Source organism: Myiozetetes cayanensis, unplaced genomic scaffold (genome assembly GCF_022539395.1).
Source record: "Myiozetetes cayanensis isolate MyiCay16 unplaced genomic scaffold, myiCay2020 scf3, whole genome shotgun sequence".
Taxonomy (NCBI): domain Eukaryota; kingdom Metazoa; phylum Chordata; class Aves; order Passeriformes; family Tyrannidae; genus Myiozetetes; species Myiozetetes cayanensis.
In genome coordinates this window covers 72,431,411-72,447,963 of record NW_026087521.1, presented here as the reverse complement: position 1 = coordinate 72,447,963, position 16,553 = coordinate 72,431,411, and the positions used below count along the sequence as shown (strand labels likewise).

General features: G+C 42.5%; 1 protein-coding gene across 1 annotated transcript in view; it reads right to left on the bottom strand.

Moving 5' to 3' along the window:
* VWF (von Willebrand factor) overlaps positions 1-16,553 on the bottom strand; it is a 109,654-nt gene that overhangs the window by 48,677 nt on the left and 44,424 nt on the right. The window contains 12 exon segments of the mRNA XM_050324531.1: positions 698-817; positions 1,570-2,173; positions 2,176-2,908; positions 5,226-5,361; positions 5,922-6,080; positions 6,713-6,869; positions 7,453-7,572; positions 9,150-9,290; positions 9,894-10,040; positions 12,688-12,741; positions 12,743-12,823; positions 13,528-13,666. Of these exon segments, the coding sequence (XP_050180488.1) occupies positions 698-817; positions 1,570-2,173; positions 2,176-2,908; positions 5,226-5,361; positions 5,922-6,080; positions 6,713-6,869; positions 7,453-7,572; positions 9,150-9,290; positions 9,894-10,040; positions 12,688-12,741; positions 12,743-12,823; positions 13,528-13,666 (2,591 nt within the window).

Sequence of the window (16,553 nt, the reverse complement as noted above, 5' to 3'; positions counted from 1 at the left end):
ACACCCAGTGGGAAACACCATCACTAACAGCAGCTGCTCCCTGGAAATGGTTTAATGCTAATTTGAAAAAGTATAATTCTAAAAAAAAAAAATCCAGGTTTGTTAAATTCTACTGAGAAAACACAAGGATCCTGTGTAGCCCCTGCCACGCAGATGGACTTGGTACAATGGCACACAAAGAACAAAAGCTTGTAGTCAGACCAAACCTAAAGCAAAACTTCTCTGAATTATCCATTCTTCCTCAGACCAGAACTGAACCTGTGCTATCATTTCCAAGTATGCTGAACCCAATTCAGAACTGAACCAAAAACAGGTATTTTGGCTTTTCTGTCAAAATAACATTCAGGTAAACCTCCATCCTGTGGCAGGGCCCCCTTGCCCTGTTTGGCACACACAGTATTTACAGGGAAGTGTTCAACCTCACATGTCCAAGCTACTCCTCATCCCACTGCTCCCAGAACTGGATGTCAAACCTGCATCCACCTGAACCACACCACCTCGATTTGGGAGGAAACCAAACTGTGTATCTGAACAAAAAAACGTGACTAGCCTGATTCCCCCAAGATAAACTTCAATTGGAATGAGTCATTTAAACACAAAAATTGAAAAACCTACGCTGAGGAGCTGATTTGTCCTCTACAAGCAAAAGAACACCCAACCCCTTCCTGTGTTTTGGCTGTAAAAGACAGGCACGTACCGATCACGACGCTTTCAATAAACGCCCGCACAAAGCTTTTCATCTCCTCGAACTCTGCTGCTCCAACATTGGAGCTCCCATCCAGAAGAAACAGGACATCCATAGGTTTGTTGCACAGCTCTGGGGGCGGGGTGGAGGAAGAGGGGGAAAAAGGTTATTTTGTACGTGATAAGCAAAAGTAGCATCTGCTAAGCTATGGGTAGGAGCAGAAAGGGCATTTTGGGAATGTATTTTAGGAAAACAAAGCAGGATAAGGACCAGTTAAAACAGTAAGTGATGCCCCTTAATGAAAGCCCTGAGATTCATATTCAGTGGGATATGTGGGTATTTCAATTCCTGCTTTCTACTAGTTTTATTTTACTCTTGGGGGACCAAAACAAAAACCAACAGCAAACAGCAACAACAAAACCAATTACAAACCAGCAACAAACAAAACAAAACCAAATTAACAACACCCAAAAACTAACCTCATCACCCCCAAAAAAACAAACAAACAAACAAAAAAGCAATAAAAATAGAAAAATCCAATGAAGACTTCAGGAAACAGGCAGTAAATTTTTGTATTATACTAGACAGAGAAGAATAAGTGGTTTTCTCCTCCGACCTATCTGAAAACTGCTGCGCTTCAATGGCAAAAGAACACAAGAATTTCTGAGCCTACAGAAGGCTCACAGCAGGTCTGTGCTCAGTTCTGCTGAGCTGAAGCAGCATCCTCAGCCTCCAGTGATGATAGATAGCCCCTCCCTGGCATTTGGACAAGAAGATATCAAACGAGACACGGGGGCCCTTTAAATTGCATCAGTTTGAGGGGTAAACAGCAGAGACAGGATAGAGGAAAGAGGAAATGACACAGAAAACACACCCAATTTTACCTGTAATTTCAGTCCAACGTCTGTGAGAGCAGCATGACTGCAGCACTAATTCAGGCGCTTCTTCAATAAGTCTGTCATAACTATTCAAGATAATTGGGTTATTGGGCTGGCTGATCCTTCTGAGTTCTTGGATATCTGCACCAGGGGTTATGCCTATGGGAATAACATTTATGCTCCTGGGGGGTCGTGTGATAACATCAGTGGAAGGGCTGGATGACACCATATACACCAAGCGAGGCACGTCTTGCCTGCCCCCGTTCACTGTTGTAAATGTGTGTTTGGAAATATAATCCAGGGCATTCCCAGTGTTGGTAGCCTTCCCCCCTTGGTAGGGTATGCCCCTCACCTTCTCAATAATGCTTTCCTTTGACTGCATTTCCCTAAAGGAATACTCCAGAGTGACAGTCTCTGAGTACTGCATGATCGTAACGTGAATATCGTCCCACCCCACGTTCATCCCTGTGACCACCTTCTCGAGGAACTGCTTGGCTTTATGGAAATTCTCCTCCCCCACGTTGTCAGAGCCTTCCACAACAAAAGCAATGTCCAGCTTTTGGGGAGGGGGCTCTGCTGAAGAGGGTGGTGTGGCTGTGGGTCCCGAGGGGGAAGCAGGACACGGGACGTCATCGGGGCGGACGTCGCCGGCAACAGAGAACTTTCCTCAGGTCCCAGCTCACACAGACCGTCGATGAGATCATCTCCCCTGTCCATCAGCTCTAAAACGTTGCTCACTCGGTAGGATCTGTTAAGGGGTGACTGCTTTTCGATGAACTTGACCTGCTCCACGTTGATGTGGGGCCCGATCCCCACGGGAATGACCGCGATATCCCTGTTCTTCAGCACCTGGAGGATGCCGCGGACCTTCCCCGGAGACTTGCTTGCTATGAACAGCACTGCAATCCTGGCAGCATTGGTCCTCTCTGCTTTCCCAAACACGTGGAACACGATGTATTTGAGGACTTCAGAGGCAGAGGCTTCTTTATCGCCCGTGTATTTTATGCCTTGGACAATTTTTCTCATCTGGGAGTTTGTTTTGATGTCCTTAAGGCCGAGATAGATCGTGGGACCACCCCTGTACACCAGAACTGACACTCGGATCTTCTTCTGGGAGATGTGGAGTTTCTTCATCACACCAATTACGAAAGACTTGAGGTGTTCAAAGTCCTCCTCTGACAGTTTGTCGGAGCCATCAATCAGGAAGGCCAAGTCCATCATTTTGCTGCAGGAGTATTCACTGGCTGGTCGCTCAATATCCTCCTCTGGAATAGGTGTTGTCAGTGTTAGGGTGCTCTCCACAGGCTCACAGGCTACACAGGTTAAGTTCTTCCCTTCACACAGACTGCAAAAATTGGAAGTAACTGTAAATAATAACGCTTATAATAACACATCGCCCACACAAAATAAAAGAGCGTTCATACAAAGCCAACTAAATGTTTCAAAAGCACAACAGAAATAAAGTATGATGTGAATGATTTTTTTTTCCCCCCCTCCAGCCCATTTCCCCACAACTCCCCTCAAGGTATTGTACAGTTAAATCCTACATGTCTATGCACGCTTGCCCTTACATCAGCCTTTGGCAGAATGTGCAAAATCCACGTCTGAAAACTGTCTGGGAACCCACTGAGCATCAGCACAGATGCCTACAAGCCACTGGTGGACTGAACTGGTTAATCTGGTGTGCTTGGCAAGGAAGCAAACCATGAGGCAAACAGGAGGCAGCTAAAGCAAAGTAACAAAGTAAACAAAAACCAAACAAACAAACAAAGTAAAATCCTAGAGTAGGAAAGATGGTTTAGCTCTGATACTCTGCAGATTTTGTGCAGGGGGCTGGTTTATCCACATTTTACCCCTGGTGAAATTAAGTCCTTTTTTCTTCCTCTGAAGCGCTCTGAATTCCTGGGTTTTCTTCCTGGCTTCATTTTGTTTTGAACACAACATTTGGTACATTGTTTTTTATGTCTCTTACCTTCCTGTTATTTGCCATGATTTCTTCCAGTCCCTTTTCTCATATTAAATGGTTTATTTCCACTATACTTATTATCTCTTTTTAGCCCTATTATATTCCCTCAATATTTCTACTCACCTCCATTTTCCCCTTTCCATATCAGCTCCTGTTTTCCCCCATCTCTGCCTTTTCCACTATTCACCCTTCTGTACCACCATGAGCTTTTTCACCTCTGTCACCCTCCATCTTCCAGGAACTTGTTTATAATTCATCCACCTTCAGCAAGTCTTTTTTCCTGATTCTTTCCCCCATCCCACTGAGGGGAAGAGTGTTAATAATGGAAGAAGGTGTCGTTTTTTCAGGAAAATGCTTCACTTTACACATGGCACCCTCATTTAAGTTGTCTTAGTTTAATTGTTCTGTTCCCTTCAAGCTTATTTTAGCATCTTCCTAATTGCAAAACGCACAGCTACTTCTGGCATTAACATACAGCAGCAGAAGATTTATTATTTTAATCCTAATATGAACAAGGCTCTTCTAGTTTCCAATTTCCTTTGGATATTTGCTATGAAATTCATTTTTGTGCAATATTTTCTATTGTTTGTACAGATGGTGTAGGCATCTAAATTAGGTGACAGTTATGCAAAAGGATGTTTCCCTGGTGAGGTAAGCTTTCCTAATGTTCTGAAATCTTTTGTGAGCAGTGGCCAGCATATCAACATTTAAGACAAATTATTATTAAGGATTACAAAAATTAGGGAACGGAGACTCATTTATGGAGACTCTTTCTTGACCTTTTGATGGAATTCAAGGTTCTTTGTGTACATTGCTAAAAAAATATATATATATTTAATTGATTAGTCTTGGAGCTCAAGCCCTGGGTTTATAGCACAGACACAAATGAGCTCTGGCAAGACACCAGGAATTGGAAGTTTGTACCCATTTAGAGCTTCTGTGAGGTTCAGAGCACTCGGAGTTAAGGTGTTAGTCTGGCCTAATAACTGCTGCGGTTTTACAGCTCGCTTTGCATTAAATCCCAGCAATTTACAGGATGGAAAAATCTCCCGTATTCACAGCGTTCTAAGTGCCTGGTGAAAGTATCCATCAAGGGTCCAGGCACCTGGAGAATGCCAGACTTTCAGATACTGCATGAGTGTGCCATGAGGCTTTATACAGGACACAAGTGCCCAGCACCAGCACCCCCGCCCTGCATTCCATCACATTTGGAAACCCATGCATGCAGGATCAGACCCTCTTAAAATCTCGTGGAAATCGGTTTTCCAGTAACAGTGCACAATTCCAACTGCTAATCATCTCAGCACTGAGTGCACGTTCGGACCCAGCGCCATACGCAGGATATTTTTTAGCGCTGGCAGAGGGAAAGAGCCTGACAGCTTTACTGGTGTTGAATCACACATTGCACAAAAACAAGTGGAACATCTCCAGCCAGTAGGGCCACCTACACATGGGGAAAAGGCCTTTTCTGAAAGGAATTTACGGATTTTAGTTCAGTTGACATCCTTTAATCCCCACCGTCGCTGAAAAACTTCAGCTTTGGGTTCTGTTTGAAGGGGAGTTGATGTAAAAACTGCTTTCCAAGCTTCTTTTTCAGTGATATATTTAAAGTTACATCCATAAGCTTATTCATGTGGATGTACTTCATCCCTGTCCCTTCATCCCATTCAACATTCACTGCATAAACACGTCATACCAAGACTGACAGCGCTGTAGATCATCTCTGTTCAAAACTACTCTCCTTCCATGGGGGATCTTGTCATCTCCAACCGCACACACGGGACAGTCTTCTGGACTGACACAATCCAGGGACAGCTCATCGACTATTTTCCCTGTTACAAAACAGCACTGTGGTAAGAAGATGCCAATTTTCACGAATTTTAAAGCTAATCATTGCACTAAAAACACAACGAGGCTTCTCAGGTGGGCTCAAACCTTCTGAACACTGTGTTTGGTTGGGTTGGCCGCTGCCAGCTCAACACAGGGAAGTATCTCCTTCCCTCACAATGGCTTTTATTTGGATATTGGAAGTACCCAACCCAGTGTATAACCTGCAGCAGCCAGCACCACACGGAAGATGAACATACCTTTGGAACAAAATGTGGGAGATGTCAGGAGAAAATGGCATCTCCCTTCGTACATGTGTACTGTTTATTTACCCCCCCAATCCCCCACCTCATTCTGGTCAGAGACACCAGGGTCCAGAATCGTTATTTTGGGGTCTTAAAATACCTTTTTTTTCTTTGCCTTTTGGAACAATTTATTGGAGTTTTTACTCTCCTTTTGGCTCTTATTTTTCACTCTTTCCCTTTCTCTCTGTCTTTCCTCTCCCCGCCCCATATTTACTGTATTTTTTTCCTTTCCCTTTAAGTAAAGTAAAAGATGGATTTACCTGCAGGACAGTGTACATGGCATCCTTCCACACACTGCAGAGGACACTCCAAAGGCTGTGGGTGTTGGCACGTTACAGGACAAGCAGGCCCACAGCTGTTATATCTCCATTCACACTGGTAGTCTAATTCATTTTTATTCAGGTCCTCACAGCTTTGTGCTATGCAGGGGAAGAATCAGAGGCAAAAAATATCAAACGAGAGTATTTATGTATTCACCATTCCTCTCAGAACTACGGCAGCAAGCGTCATATAAAGTGGACCACACATACCTAGAAAAACAAATATTTCCACCTTTAAACGTTTTTGTTTTGGTTTGGTTTTGGGTTTGTTGTTTTGTTTTTGTTTTTCTTTTTTTTACTACATGCAAGGCAGGCCACTTCTTCACATTTGCATCTTTTTTGTACACAATGAAATACTTGCTCTAGACCAGAGATATTTGGGGTTGATAACAGCAAATGCAACAACACCCCAAACTTCAAGCTTTAATTAATGGACAGATATATAAAGATAGATAGATAGATAGATAGATAGATAGATTACAGAAAACATTTCTTTGTTTGCACCACAGATTGTCCACCTCCCCTAATTGATGGAATGGGTTTTTAAGGTGTGACTCTGACCAGAAATAGAAAAGGGAGCAGAAATGCCAGCGTGAGCTGCCAGCCCAGCCCCATTAAGGTGAAGTTCTCTGAACATCAGTGGGAGCAGAGCTAAGCCTGACTGACCAGCTCATCTGAGCCACAATCCTGAACCTTTTCACCCAGTTCTTCCCCGTGCCCCCAGCACTTACGGCACAGGGTCTGTGACCTCCAGTGAACAGGGACCCCTTTCTGGGCACAGACGTGGGCGTAGGCAGAGATGGTGTCACAGAAACAGGCACAGTCCCCAATAGACTCACAGGCACAAGTGTCATACATGCAGATGTCTATGTAGGGCTCAGGATTCACCTACAAAAGAGAAACAGGGGGCACAGTGCACTCAGAGATCCCCTTTGTCTCCTTCCTCTGGACATATTCACCCTTCAGATGGTTTGGCTGCTCCACTTGCCAAGGGTTGAGGTGCCACCTAAATCAGTGCTGATATTCCTCCCAGCGTCAGCAAAACCACGCCCTCAAAGTCGCTGTATAAACAGCAGTTTGTTGCCTCTTACTATTCCCCACATGAAATAATTTTACATGTTTTTAGGCCTCGCTCCCATCCCTCTTGTGCAGCACCTTGGGTACCGTATTAGCTCTGTCCCCCCTTCCCTCAGGTCTCAACCCTTGTCCTTCACTCCACGTGCCAGTCTCTGGGCTGTACTGTAAAACCTCCCTCAGTCACCCTATGGCTCACTCCCAGGTGGTATCCTGCATTTTCCCAGGAAGCACCAGCTACAGGACAGGGTGAGAGGTGAGAACCTGAGTCAACCTCCCACATGTCCCATGTGCCATCAGCACAGCCACACCTTTCCCCTTTCCCCTTAGCCACTACCCAGTGTCAGCACAGACCACACAGAGCTGGAGAACGTGAAACACGGGACTCAATACTCACAAACTTTTTGCATTCTTTGAAGAGATCTCCAGACAAAATGCTGCACGATGTCTCTACCATCATCTGCTTCACTATGTTTCCACCACACAGCGGAGACATCAAGGCCTGTTCCAGGTTAGGCTTAATATTGTAAGAGACAAGTAGAGATTGCATTAGCCTCGCCTTTAAGACCTCAGAACTCCTCAAACTGAAGCAAGAGGCTCACTAGCCATTTTTCACGACAAAGGAAATTGTTTCTTTTGAGTAAAGTTTCGACTTGTTGAACAACAGGCACACAGATCCTGCCGTGGCAGAATGCAGAGCAGAGCAGAGCAGATCACCTCCTGGATTCTCTCCAGCTCTTGCTTTACACTACAGTTTTAACTTAGACATTTTGATGACAGGAAAACCCTCTGTACCAAGCACTCATCCTGAAAAACGATCATCCACATCTCTGCAGAAGGTCAACCAGGCTCAAAAATACGACCAGACTTCAGCAGACAACATCCAAGGCCACTGTTCAATGGCTCAGAGTCTCTCTCTCTCCCGCATTTAATTTATTTAAGAGCACAGAGCAGCAGCATTGACATGGCATTTATCACTGTGACACTCTACAGGCTCTGTCCTGTGGCTGTTACACTGAAATGACAAGCTGCTCCCTCTCAGCCTTCCTCCTCAGCGTTGCAAACTCCTCTGTGCTCCAACCAACTCACATGAGCAAAGTGACATTCAGCATTCAGAAACACTGTGGTTATATCATTATTGACTAATTGTGGCACATAATTAGCAAAGTAACCCAAAAGATTTCATGGGATGGACAATAAATGTTTCATTTCAATTTTCTGATAATTTAAGTATTTCCTTAAGAGATCTAAAAAAGGCTTTTTTCTTCCCCCCACCCTTCTTTGACCATTTGGACAAATTTTCAAGAAAAAGTTTCAAAACAAGTTGTCTTCAAGCTGTTTCCTCACACTTTTTGATTTGGAAATATTATGGGTTATTATTTGCCAGCTCAATACAAATTTATTACTCAGTTCCATTCTTTCAAAAGTCTGTATTTGGAAAAAGAGAACACAGACTCTCATGTGTAATTTAATTAGTACCCCATGAAATCTCCAGCACTGGGACACAGATAACACTTCCAGGTAGCAGGTACCCTCCTCAAAATTCAGATGCAACCATAGATGGCAATAAAGTCTCATATCCTGGTCTTTCTGTTCAAGCCTTTCCAATTTTAAAACAATAACTGAATGCTCTTTAGAAAAAGAACGAGAAGCAAATAGAAATAAATTAACCTATGTATTCTGTTGTTTGTAATGGACAGACTAAGATTTGGGATGTACAAATTTGAGCAGGGAAATATGAAATTTTTATCTGAGTTCCCCGTGACTGAAAATTACAGCTGGTTTTCTTGAGGTTAAACTGCAAAATGAGATTTCCAGTTATACCTGGATTTCAAGCATTTGGGCTGGATAACTCTGTGAACAGCCCCTACCACACAGATTGGCTGTTTTGACGTTCATCTCAAGCCAGGCAGCACAGCAGCTTTGTGTAAGTTAATTGATCTCTTACCAGATTTCAAGAAATAACATTATTTGGCAAAAACACGGGGAAGGGAGTTAATTTCTACTTGCTTTTATCCTTTCAAAACCCTTTGCCTGCTCCTGAGTGATACTGTAACCCACATTAATTAGTTTTCACAGCTCATTCACACTCACCTTTTCAACATCAGCACAGGATGGATTAACTTTCCAAGAATTCCCAAAGTCAACTGGATCTAATTCAAGATGTTCACTGCTGCTCGTCAAATCATTGTTTTGGACTCCATCAAAATTTCCACACAGACCACACACTCGATCCTTGCAGAGAAAGAAACACAAACCACATCAATCTTACATCTTAGACTGGCTTAGGGTTTTGTTAAGTTTCTTTAGCCTAGAACTTTAATGCCATGAGGCTTAAAAGCTGAATTACCCAGGGTCTTGCCTAGACATGGTCTTTCACAGAGAAGTTTAGCTCTTGTTCCCATTCTGCTTAGCTGAAAGTAGGACCACACTGCCTCCAGAAAGCAAGACAACAACAATCAGCAGTGCCTGCTGGCTGTACATTTTATTTCTGGAGATGAACAGTCCTCAGGAACCTGGCTCCTTCCACTGCTCTTCCTGAATACAGGAGAAATCACTCAAGGCACAGTTATTCTGAGGCACCTCAGCATTCATCCCTTCTGTCATAGCTCATCTCCAGTGAGCCAGGATTTACACCTTACAACTGAACTACCAGGAAAGCAAGACCTGTCTAATGGTATTACCAAAGAAAAGCCTCTATTTCCAAGCAAGTGCCTTATACTCCATGGAAATCTATCAGTGAGGCTGCACTAAAAAAAAATGCTATTCCCTAGAAAGAGGATAAGGGCATTCTTCAGCAAGAGTAAGAAGTAAAGCAAAAAAAAACACACCACTTACTTTGAAATTGCCTTTTAAGATAACAGAGACTCCCATGGCCAGATCCCAGGTCACACTGATGCTTTTGCCCAGTAAAATGATGTAATAGCGGCCAGATTTCATGACCTCCAAATTATTTTCATCACTAGGAGGTATCTTGATGTTCACCTGAACAAGAGAAGCACATTTTGCTATCAACAGTGTCTCTATTTACTGTTTCAAGTCCCAGTGGAACATGTGCTCATAGGTTAAGGTGCTTTCAAACATGCTGTTCTCTAGAGAGTTCCCATACACTACCCAGGTGCTCCAGAGCAAAACAGAAAGTTGGGATACAAGTGCAGTATTTCAGTCTCATCCCATTTCTATAATTTGTGCTCCCAGGATATAACATACACTCACCACAAATACTGGCAAACAAGGCAGTGACAGGGGGGCTGATAAAGAAGACAGGGTATTCCTAATTAATGATCACTTTAGTATTTGGTCAGTGGTTCACTGAATAATTATGTGTTGGTTTTTTGGGTTTGGTGGTTTTTTTAATTTCATCTTTTTTAGGAAACTAGTTCCATGCTCCTGGGGGCCGGTGACAACCAAGGGGCTGGCTAGGTTTAAGTGTAATAGGAACTAGAAAAACCACATGCATCAGTGGCTTCTGAAGGACCAGAGTCTGATCCTGAAGTCAGGAAGAACTTTCTTCCCAACTCTACACCAACAGGAATATTCCAGAGAGATTCCTTCCAGCATTCCTTCATTTTTCCATCGCTTTCCCTTCCCCTCTGTGCCTATTTCTCTTCCACCTGGCTGCAACTTCACTGCCTCCAGCTACTAAGAATTTAAGAGATTAATTTAAAACACTTTATTTCACACCATAATCCCCTTTCAGTGGGAACTCTAATAGAATTATGAACCACATTTGGAAAGAAAAGTCTGGCACGGCCATTACTGTAAGCACCATTAATGCATTAACTGTTAATTGTGAAAGAGGCAGATGAAAAGTTTCAATCAATACAAACAGTGATTAAAGCAAGGGAGAAAGAGGAGCCCACAATCCATTCATCCCCTCCCTAGTTTGAGGGAGAAATATTTCCTTATTCTACTTTTCTTTCTTGCTCAATTGGGTAAAAGCTCAGCAATGAAATTCAATTTTCACCTCTGAGTTATCATCAGAAACCTTTATCCCCCAAAGAAGACAGCTCACATCTTCCATGGATCTCCTAAGCAGGGCCTTCAATGTTCTTAGGGGAGAACAATTTAAAAATATTTAGGTACTGGAAGCTTTTTTACCTTCTCCCATGCCCCATGTATGACTACATGGTCTGGTCACTTGGACGCTCCTAGAGCAGTTTTTGCCTTTCCAAACTCAGGCAAAAAAAAACAGAGGACAAAGTTGAGCTGAGAGGTTGACCTAAACTACAAAATTTCTATGTTTATGGAGGCTTTTTGCCCAACCATGAAGTCCAACTTTTGACCTTGCAAACTGGCAGATTTATTTGTTTCAGAAAAGCAAAAATTATTTCACCTTCTTTTTGGTAAATGTCAGCCAGAACTGTAACATATATATACTTCAATTAAGTCTCCATTTTCCTAAAATTAGAAGCTGCTCTCAAAAGAGATCATCTTAAAACAATGCTAATTGGAAACATTTTAATGGGGAAAAAAAAATAGCCAATACTTGGGCTTGGTTTTAAGGATTCTTGTGGAAAAAGAGGGAAGGAAGTCATCACTGGGTGAGAATTTGCCTAAGAGTTGTTTTCTCCTAATCTCTATTTTGTTTGCTGTTATTTCTAGGCAAGCTTGCTCTAGATACTGTTACACTGAGAATTAAACCCTCTAAAAAGACAACTAAAAATTCAGTCAGGGTTGTGTGGACAGTGTAATAATACAGATCCAGCTCCTGCAAGGACAGGCTCTCTCAGGAACCAAACATCCTCTGTTGCTGGAGTCACTGGATGCTCAATCCTCTCCTGCCTTTTCTGGCCCTTCCTTAGGTGTCCAAATGGAAGCACAGCTTTCCTGAACATCTGTCACCTAAAGAAGCTTTCAGACCAAGCCTGGCTTGACGGAATGATCCCTGTGCTGCTACTCACCCTCAACCAGGCAGGGAACCCTTCAGCAGTAAAAACAAAGAACTGGGCAATCAGTATGTCCCATGTTCATCCCTCCAGCATCCCAAAGCCTACATGGATGCTGTGCTGCCAAGATGCCCTGCACAGACACCATCAATAATGGGCATTTTTCTGTCTTCTTCTGTGATTCTTGGTCAGTTCTTCAGTGTTTGTGGGTAGGAAAGGGGAGGAAAAAGGAGAATCCAGTCATCTGGATATTTCATCTGGCAATTTAACATTCTGCATTATCAACTTGTTGGAGCCATGACTTCTCTTTTTTTTTTTTTTTTCCTGTGTGCTCAGTCCTTCAAATTGCTAAATTAGGCCTGATGTTTTACTAGTTATGGGTCAGTCACTGGGTTGTCCAGAGAGGTTGGGCTGCCCCATGCCTGGAAGGGCTCTAGTGGAAGGTGTCCCTGCCCACAGCAGGGGGGTTGGAAGTAGGTGGTCTTAAAGATTGGGAGGTTGGCCCCTTCCAACCCAAACCATTCTGTGATTATCTGAGATAAATTTGTTGGCATCAAGGAGAAATGCCAAAATGGCATTATACCCTCTGGGAGTAAAATGGGTCATTATAATCCTGCTAAATTTTTCGTTTTATGATCAATAACCCCCTGAGTATGAGGTCACTCATGCCTCATCTTACTGAACAGTTTGGAATTCTTTCACCAAAAACAAAAAGGAAAGCAAGAGAAAAGAAGCATACACACGTTTTCATTAAACAACTCTATTTCCCCTCCTCCATACAGAATGATAACTCTCTTTGCTGCACTTTTCTCCAGTGAAGCCACAACCTTCATTTGCAATCAGTATCCTGAATGTTCCAGGCTCATCCCTGCAGAAATCCTTCCAGATTAAAAAAAAAATAAAATAAATCAGTGAGTCAGTGACATGGAACATCTGAAAAACACAGACAAACACCTAGAGCAAATAGAAGCCCCAGATAACACCCTGTGTAGTCTTGGCCAATAGGATATATCTTGGCATGTCAAATATTCCCATATTCATATATTTTGTGCTTAGCCTTGATATTCCTGTGGTCCTTCCCTGAATACACAGATATTATTTGATTCACAAGACTCTGCAGCATCGGTGCTAAAATTCAAATGCAAATCTAGAAGGTTAGGTTAGAAGGAAGAATCAGGAAGAAATTTGCAGTCTTGAACAAAAAATTTGATTCCCACGTTTTCCTACCTGTGCAATAAAAAATAATTACAGTAATGCCAGCCTATTTCTTGGGGAGCAATGATGTAGTGCAATGTGGAGATGAGGTTCAGACAGTTCTTCTGCCATGAGGTTTGTGACTGCCAGCTAGACACATGACAGCCTAAATCTCTATACAACAAAACTGGAACCTTCGAAATCCTCAAGACATCTTTGAAGTCTCAAAGCTCTACTCCCCTCTACCATCCATCTGGCTCACTAATTAAAAATATTTTACTATTTACTATTTATTTATTTACTATATTTACTATTACACTATTTACTATATTTTACTAAAATATATTTTATATATTATCAGGCAGCTTTAGCATTTGACGTGTTCTTACCTGAACTAACACATACTGACAGTTTCCTGGGAACTTGTATTTCAGTCCATCAAATGTCAGGTAATGAGCAGTGCCAATAACAGTGCAGGTGCCATCACAGAGGTTTTTGGTGCACTCCCACTTCCTGCCCTGGCACACGCTGTGACAGAGACAACAAGTCAGTGACAATTATCAATATTGCAATGTATGCAATAAGCAGGAAAGGGCAAGGTGCTTTAGACAAAGTGAAAGTGTCACGGTTTCTGCCTCCAGGAGGTCACTACCACACACCAGATGAGAGGCTCTCCCATCAATATAAATTAGCATATGTCAGCATTAGGTGCATGAATCCAAAGAGTGCATTAATGTTAAGTGAATAAGGGATGTGTTCCTCTGTTTCTTAAAAACTGCATGTAGGAGTGCGAGCTTTTTGTATCTCCCTATTCCAAAAAGAGGCCTGGACAAAAGCCTGCTGGAATATTTTGTACTATCACTAACATTTTATTTTGGATATGCTGCTCTGCTCCACGTACCATTTTGGAAGAACAGGGCACCCACCCTGTCCTTTTGCCCTTTCCCAGAGGTATCCTGGAGGACCACAAGCCTTGCTACAGAAGCTGCAGGTGTGAAAGGAGATCTTTCCCTCGACACCCAAAGGCTTTTGATCAGTGAAATAAATTGATTTGCTAACTAGCAAGAGACTGAGCACACAAAATAAAAAAACAAGGTCAATGGGGAGTTAGAACAGCAGCTGACATCAAATAATAAGACTTCAATAACATAATAAGAAATATCTTGCTTGAGGGTGGCAAAATATTCATCTACTAAACGCTCAATGATGGACACCATCACTGCCCCAGGAATTTTCTAATCAAGCTCTGTAAGGGCAGGGAAGGGAGAATTCTATCTGTGCTTTACAGACATAAGAACTCAGGGATAAAGAGCCTGAAATACTTTCCCAAGATCAAACTGCTGCCCAAAGGAAAACCAGGCACTGCACCGAGTTCCCCAGTAATGCCTTAACCCAAACACAAGCACCGTTTATAATCTCGGTGACATTTCACATTATAATAAATATTCTGCAATACATTTTCTCCAAAGAACGAAACTTCAGTAATATGAAAATCACTACACCCTCTGATATTAAATCTCTGCTAACAGTTAGAGCAAGACCAAGGTTTGCATATAAGTGCCCAGGCAGATTATAAGGTACGTGGAGGGGCAAAATTCAGGTTAGCAGATTTCTGCTGCCTGCTGCTTCCTGAGTGTTGCTCCCAAACTTCCATTGAGCTCTGCAACCAATTCCCAACACGTTGCATAACAAAAGCTTTGCCACTGGCTTCGACTTGGAGACATTCCGCTGTTCCTGAGTTAGGGCCTCCCATATGTCAGGCTGGATGTAAACGCCAAATCTGACACCTCTGGCTCGTATATTGCCTTTGCAGGTGTTCACATCTGGCCAGGAACAAGTGAGAATGAGAACTCCTGCAACAGCAGTACAAAAAGCAAAAAAAAAAAAAAAAAACAAAAGGAAAGGAAGATCTGACCTCCAAAATGCAGACTCTCAATTCTTATTAATTCTCAAAGCAATAGTAATTTCCTATATCACTTTCTAAACGACATTTGACTTGATATTTGCTGAGAACTATCATGAAACTTTTCAGAGACACGTAGTTCAAAAAAGCCCCAGTGACATTTTTTTGAGGGAACCTACTTTCCAATTTTACTTTCACATACAAGAAAAATACCTAAAATGTGAGGAAGGACTTTTTACCGGTGAGAAAAAGCCTGATTTCTAACATTTTCTCAACCCTGACACTGAAGGAAGTTCTGTGTATTTGAGGAAACGTCACTCACAACAGGTTGTCACAAGAATGAGGCAATGTGGTTCTGACTATTTTGAGATCAAAGATTATAAGAATGACTGAAAACAGAAAGACTGTGCATGGTTATGATGAAGAATCTTGCAAATTTCACAACAACACCTGGGAGTTTTACTCTTCTTGTTTTCAATAAAATTTTCATTGTGTCTGCTTTTCATCTGAGTCACTTTTACCTATATGAAATGTAAGCAGTTTATAGTACTTGTAGCTATACAAAATAATCAGCTTCTCCTCCACCTTTCTCCCTTTCAATTCTACTTTTCCCCAGGTTTAATTACAGTGGATGATTCACAATGTTATACGTAGCTACAAACGAAAGAAACTGAAACAAAACACTGAAAGGTCAAAATTTCCATATATAAAACCTCTATCCAAGTCTAACTTACACTAGTTAGGAGCAGTCCCACTAGTTTAGGAATAAAAGACTTGAAATCACTGTTACTCTGAGGTCAGTGTAGCAAAACAAAAACCAAGCCAAAAGACTCCTCAACAGTGATTCCCTGATCCAGCTCCACCCAGTCACGCAGAGAAATCACAAACATCGTTCCTGGGGTGCCAAAGAGCTGGGCAGGGGCATTTGGGACAGAATTTATGACAGGTTCTGAAGTGTAAATTCAAGGAAAACAGAGATTTCACGCTGCTGGCGGCTCAGTGTCCTACACCTTGGACTCTTGGAGCTCTGCAGGGAGAGCCAACATTCCCTACACACATGGAAAGCAAAACACTTTCAGTGCAGGCAGAAGCCAAGAGTGGCAAATAAATTCTACCTCACCAAAGGCTGTGCTGAGGGCTTCCCTTCAGCCAAATTGAACAGCCCAGCACTTCCTTTTGAACCTATAAATTCTTTTTCACGGACCACACAGCATAAGGGTGAAAGACATGGAGCACTTTTTTTCTTCTGAGCTATCAGAGGTGTCGCTCTTTTCTCCCCCCCAGAATATCAACAGGCTGAGCACTCTTTAGAGATATAAGAGGTCAATTCTGTCTCTGACTAATTGTTTAATATTTTCCTGAAAGGCATCTATCATATTATAGCTGGCACATCACACCCCTTGTGCTGCTGCAGCTTCTGGCTGAAAAGGAGTGATTTGAAGGGTCACAGGAGCTCCTATATTGTTCTCTTGTGCTGCAAAATCAAGGAGCAAATCCACTAGCCAGTGCCTG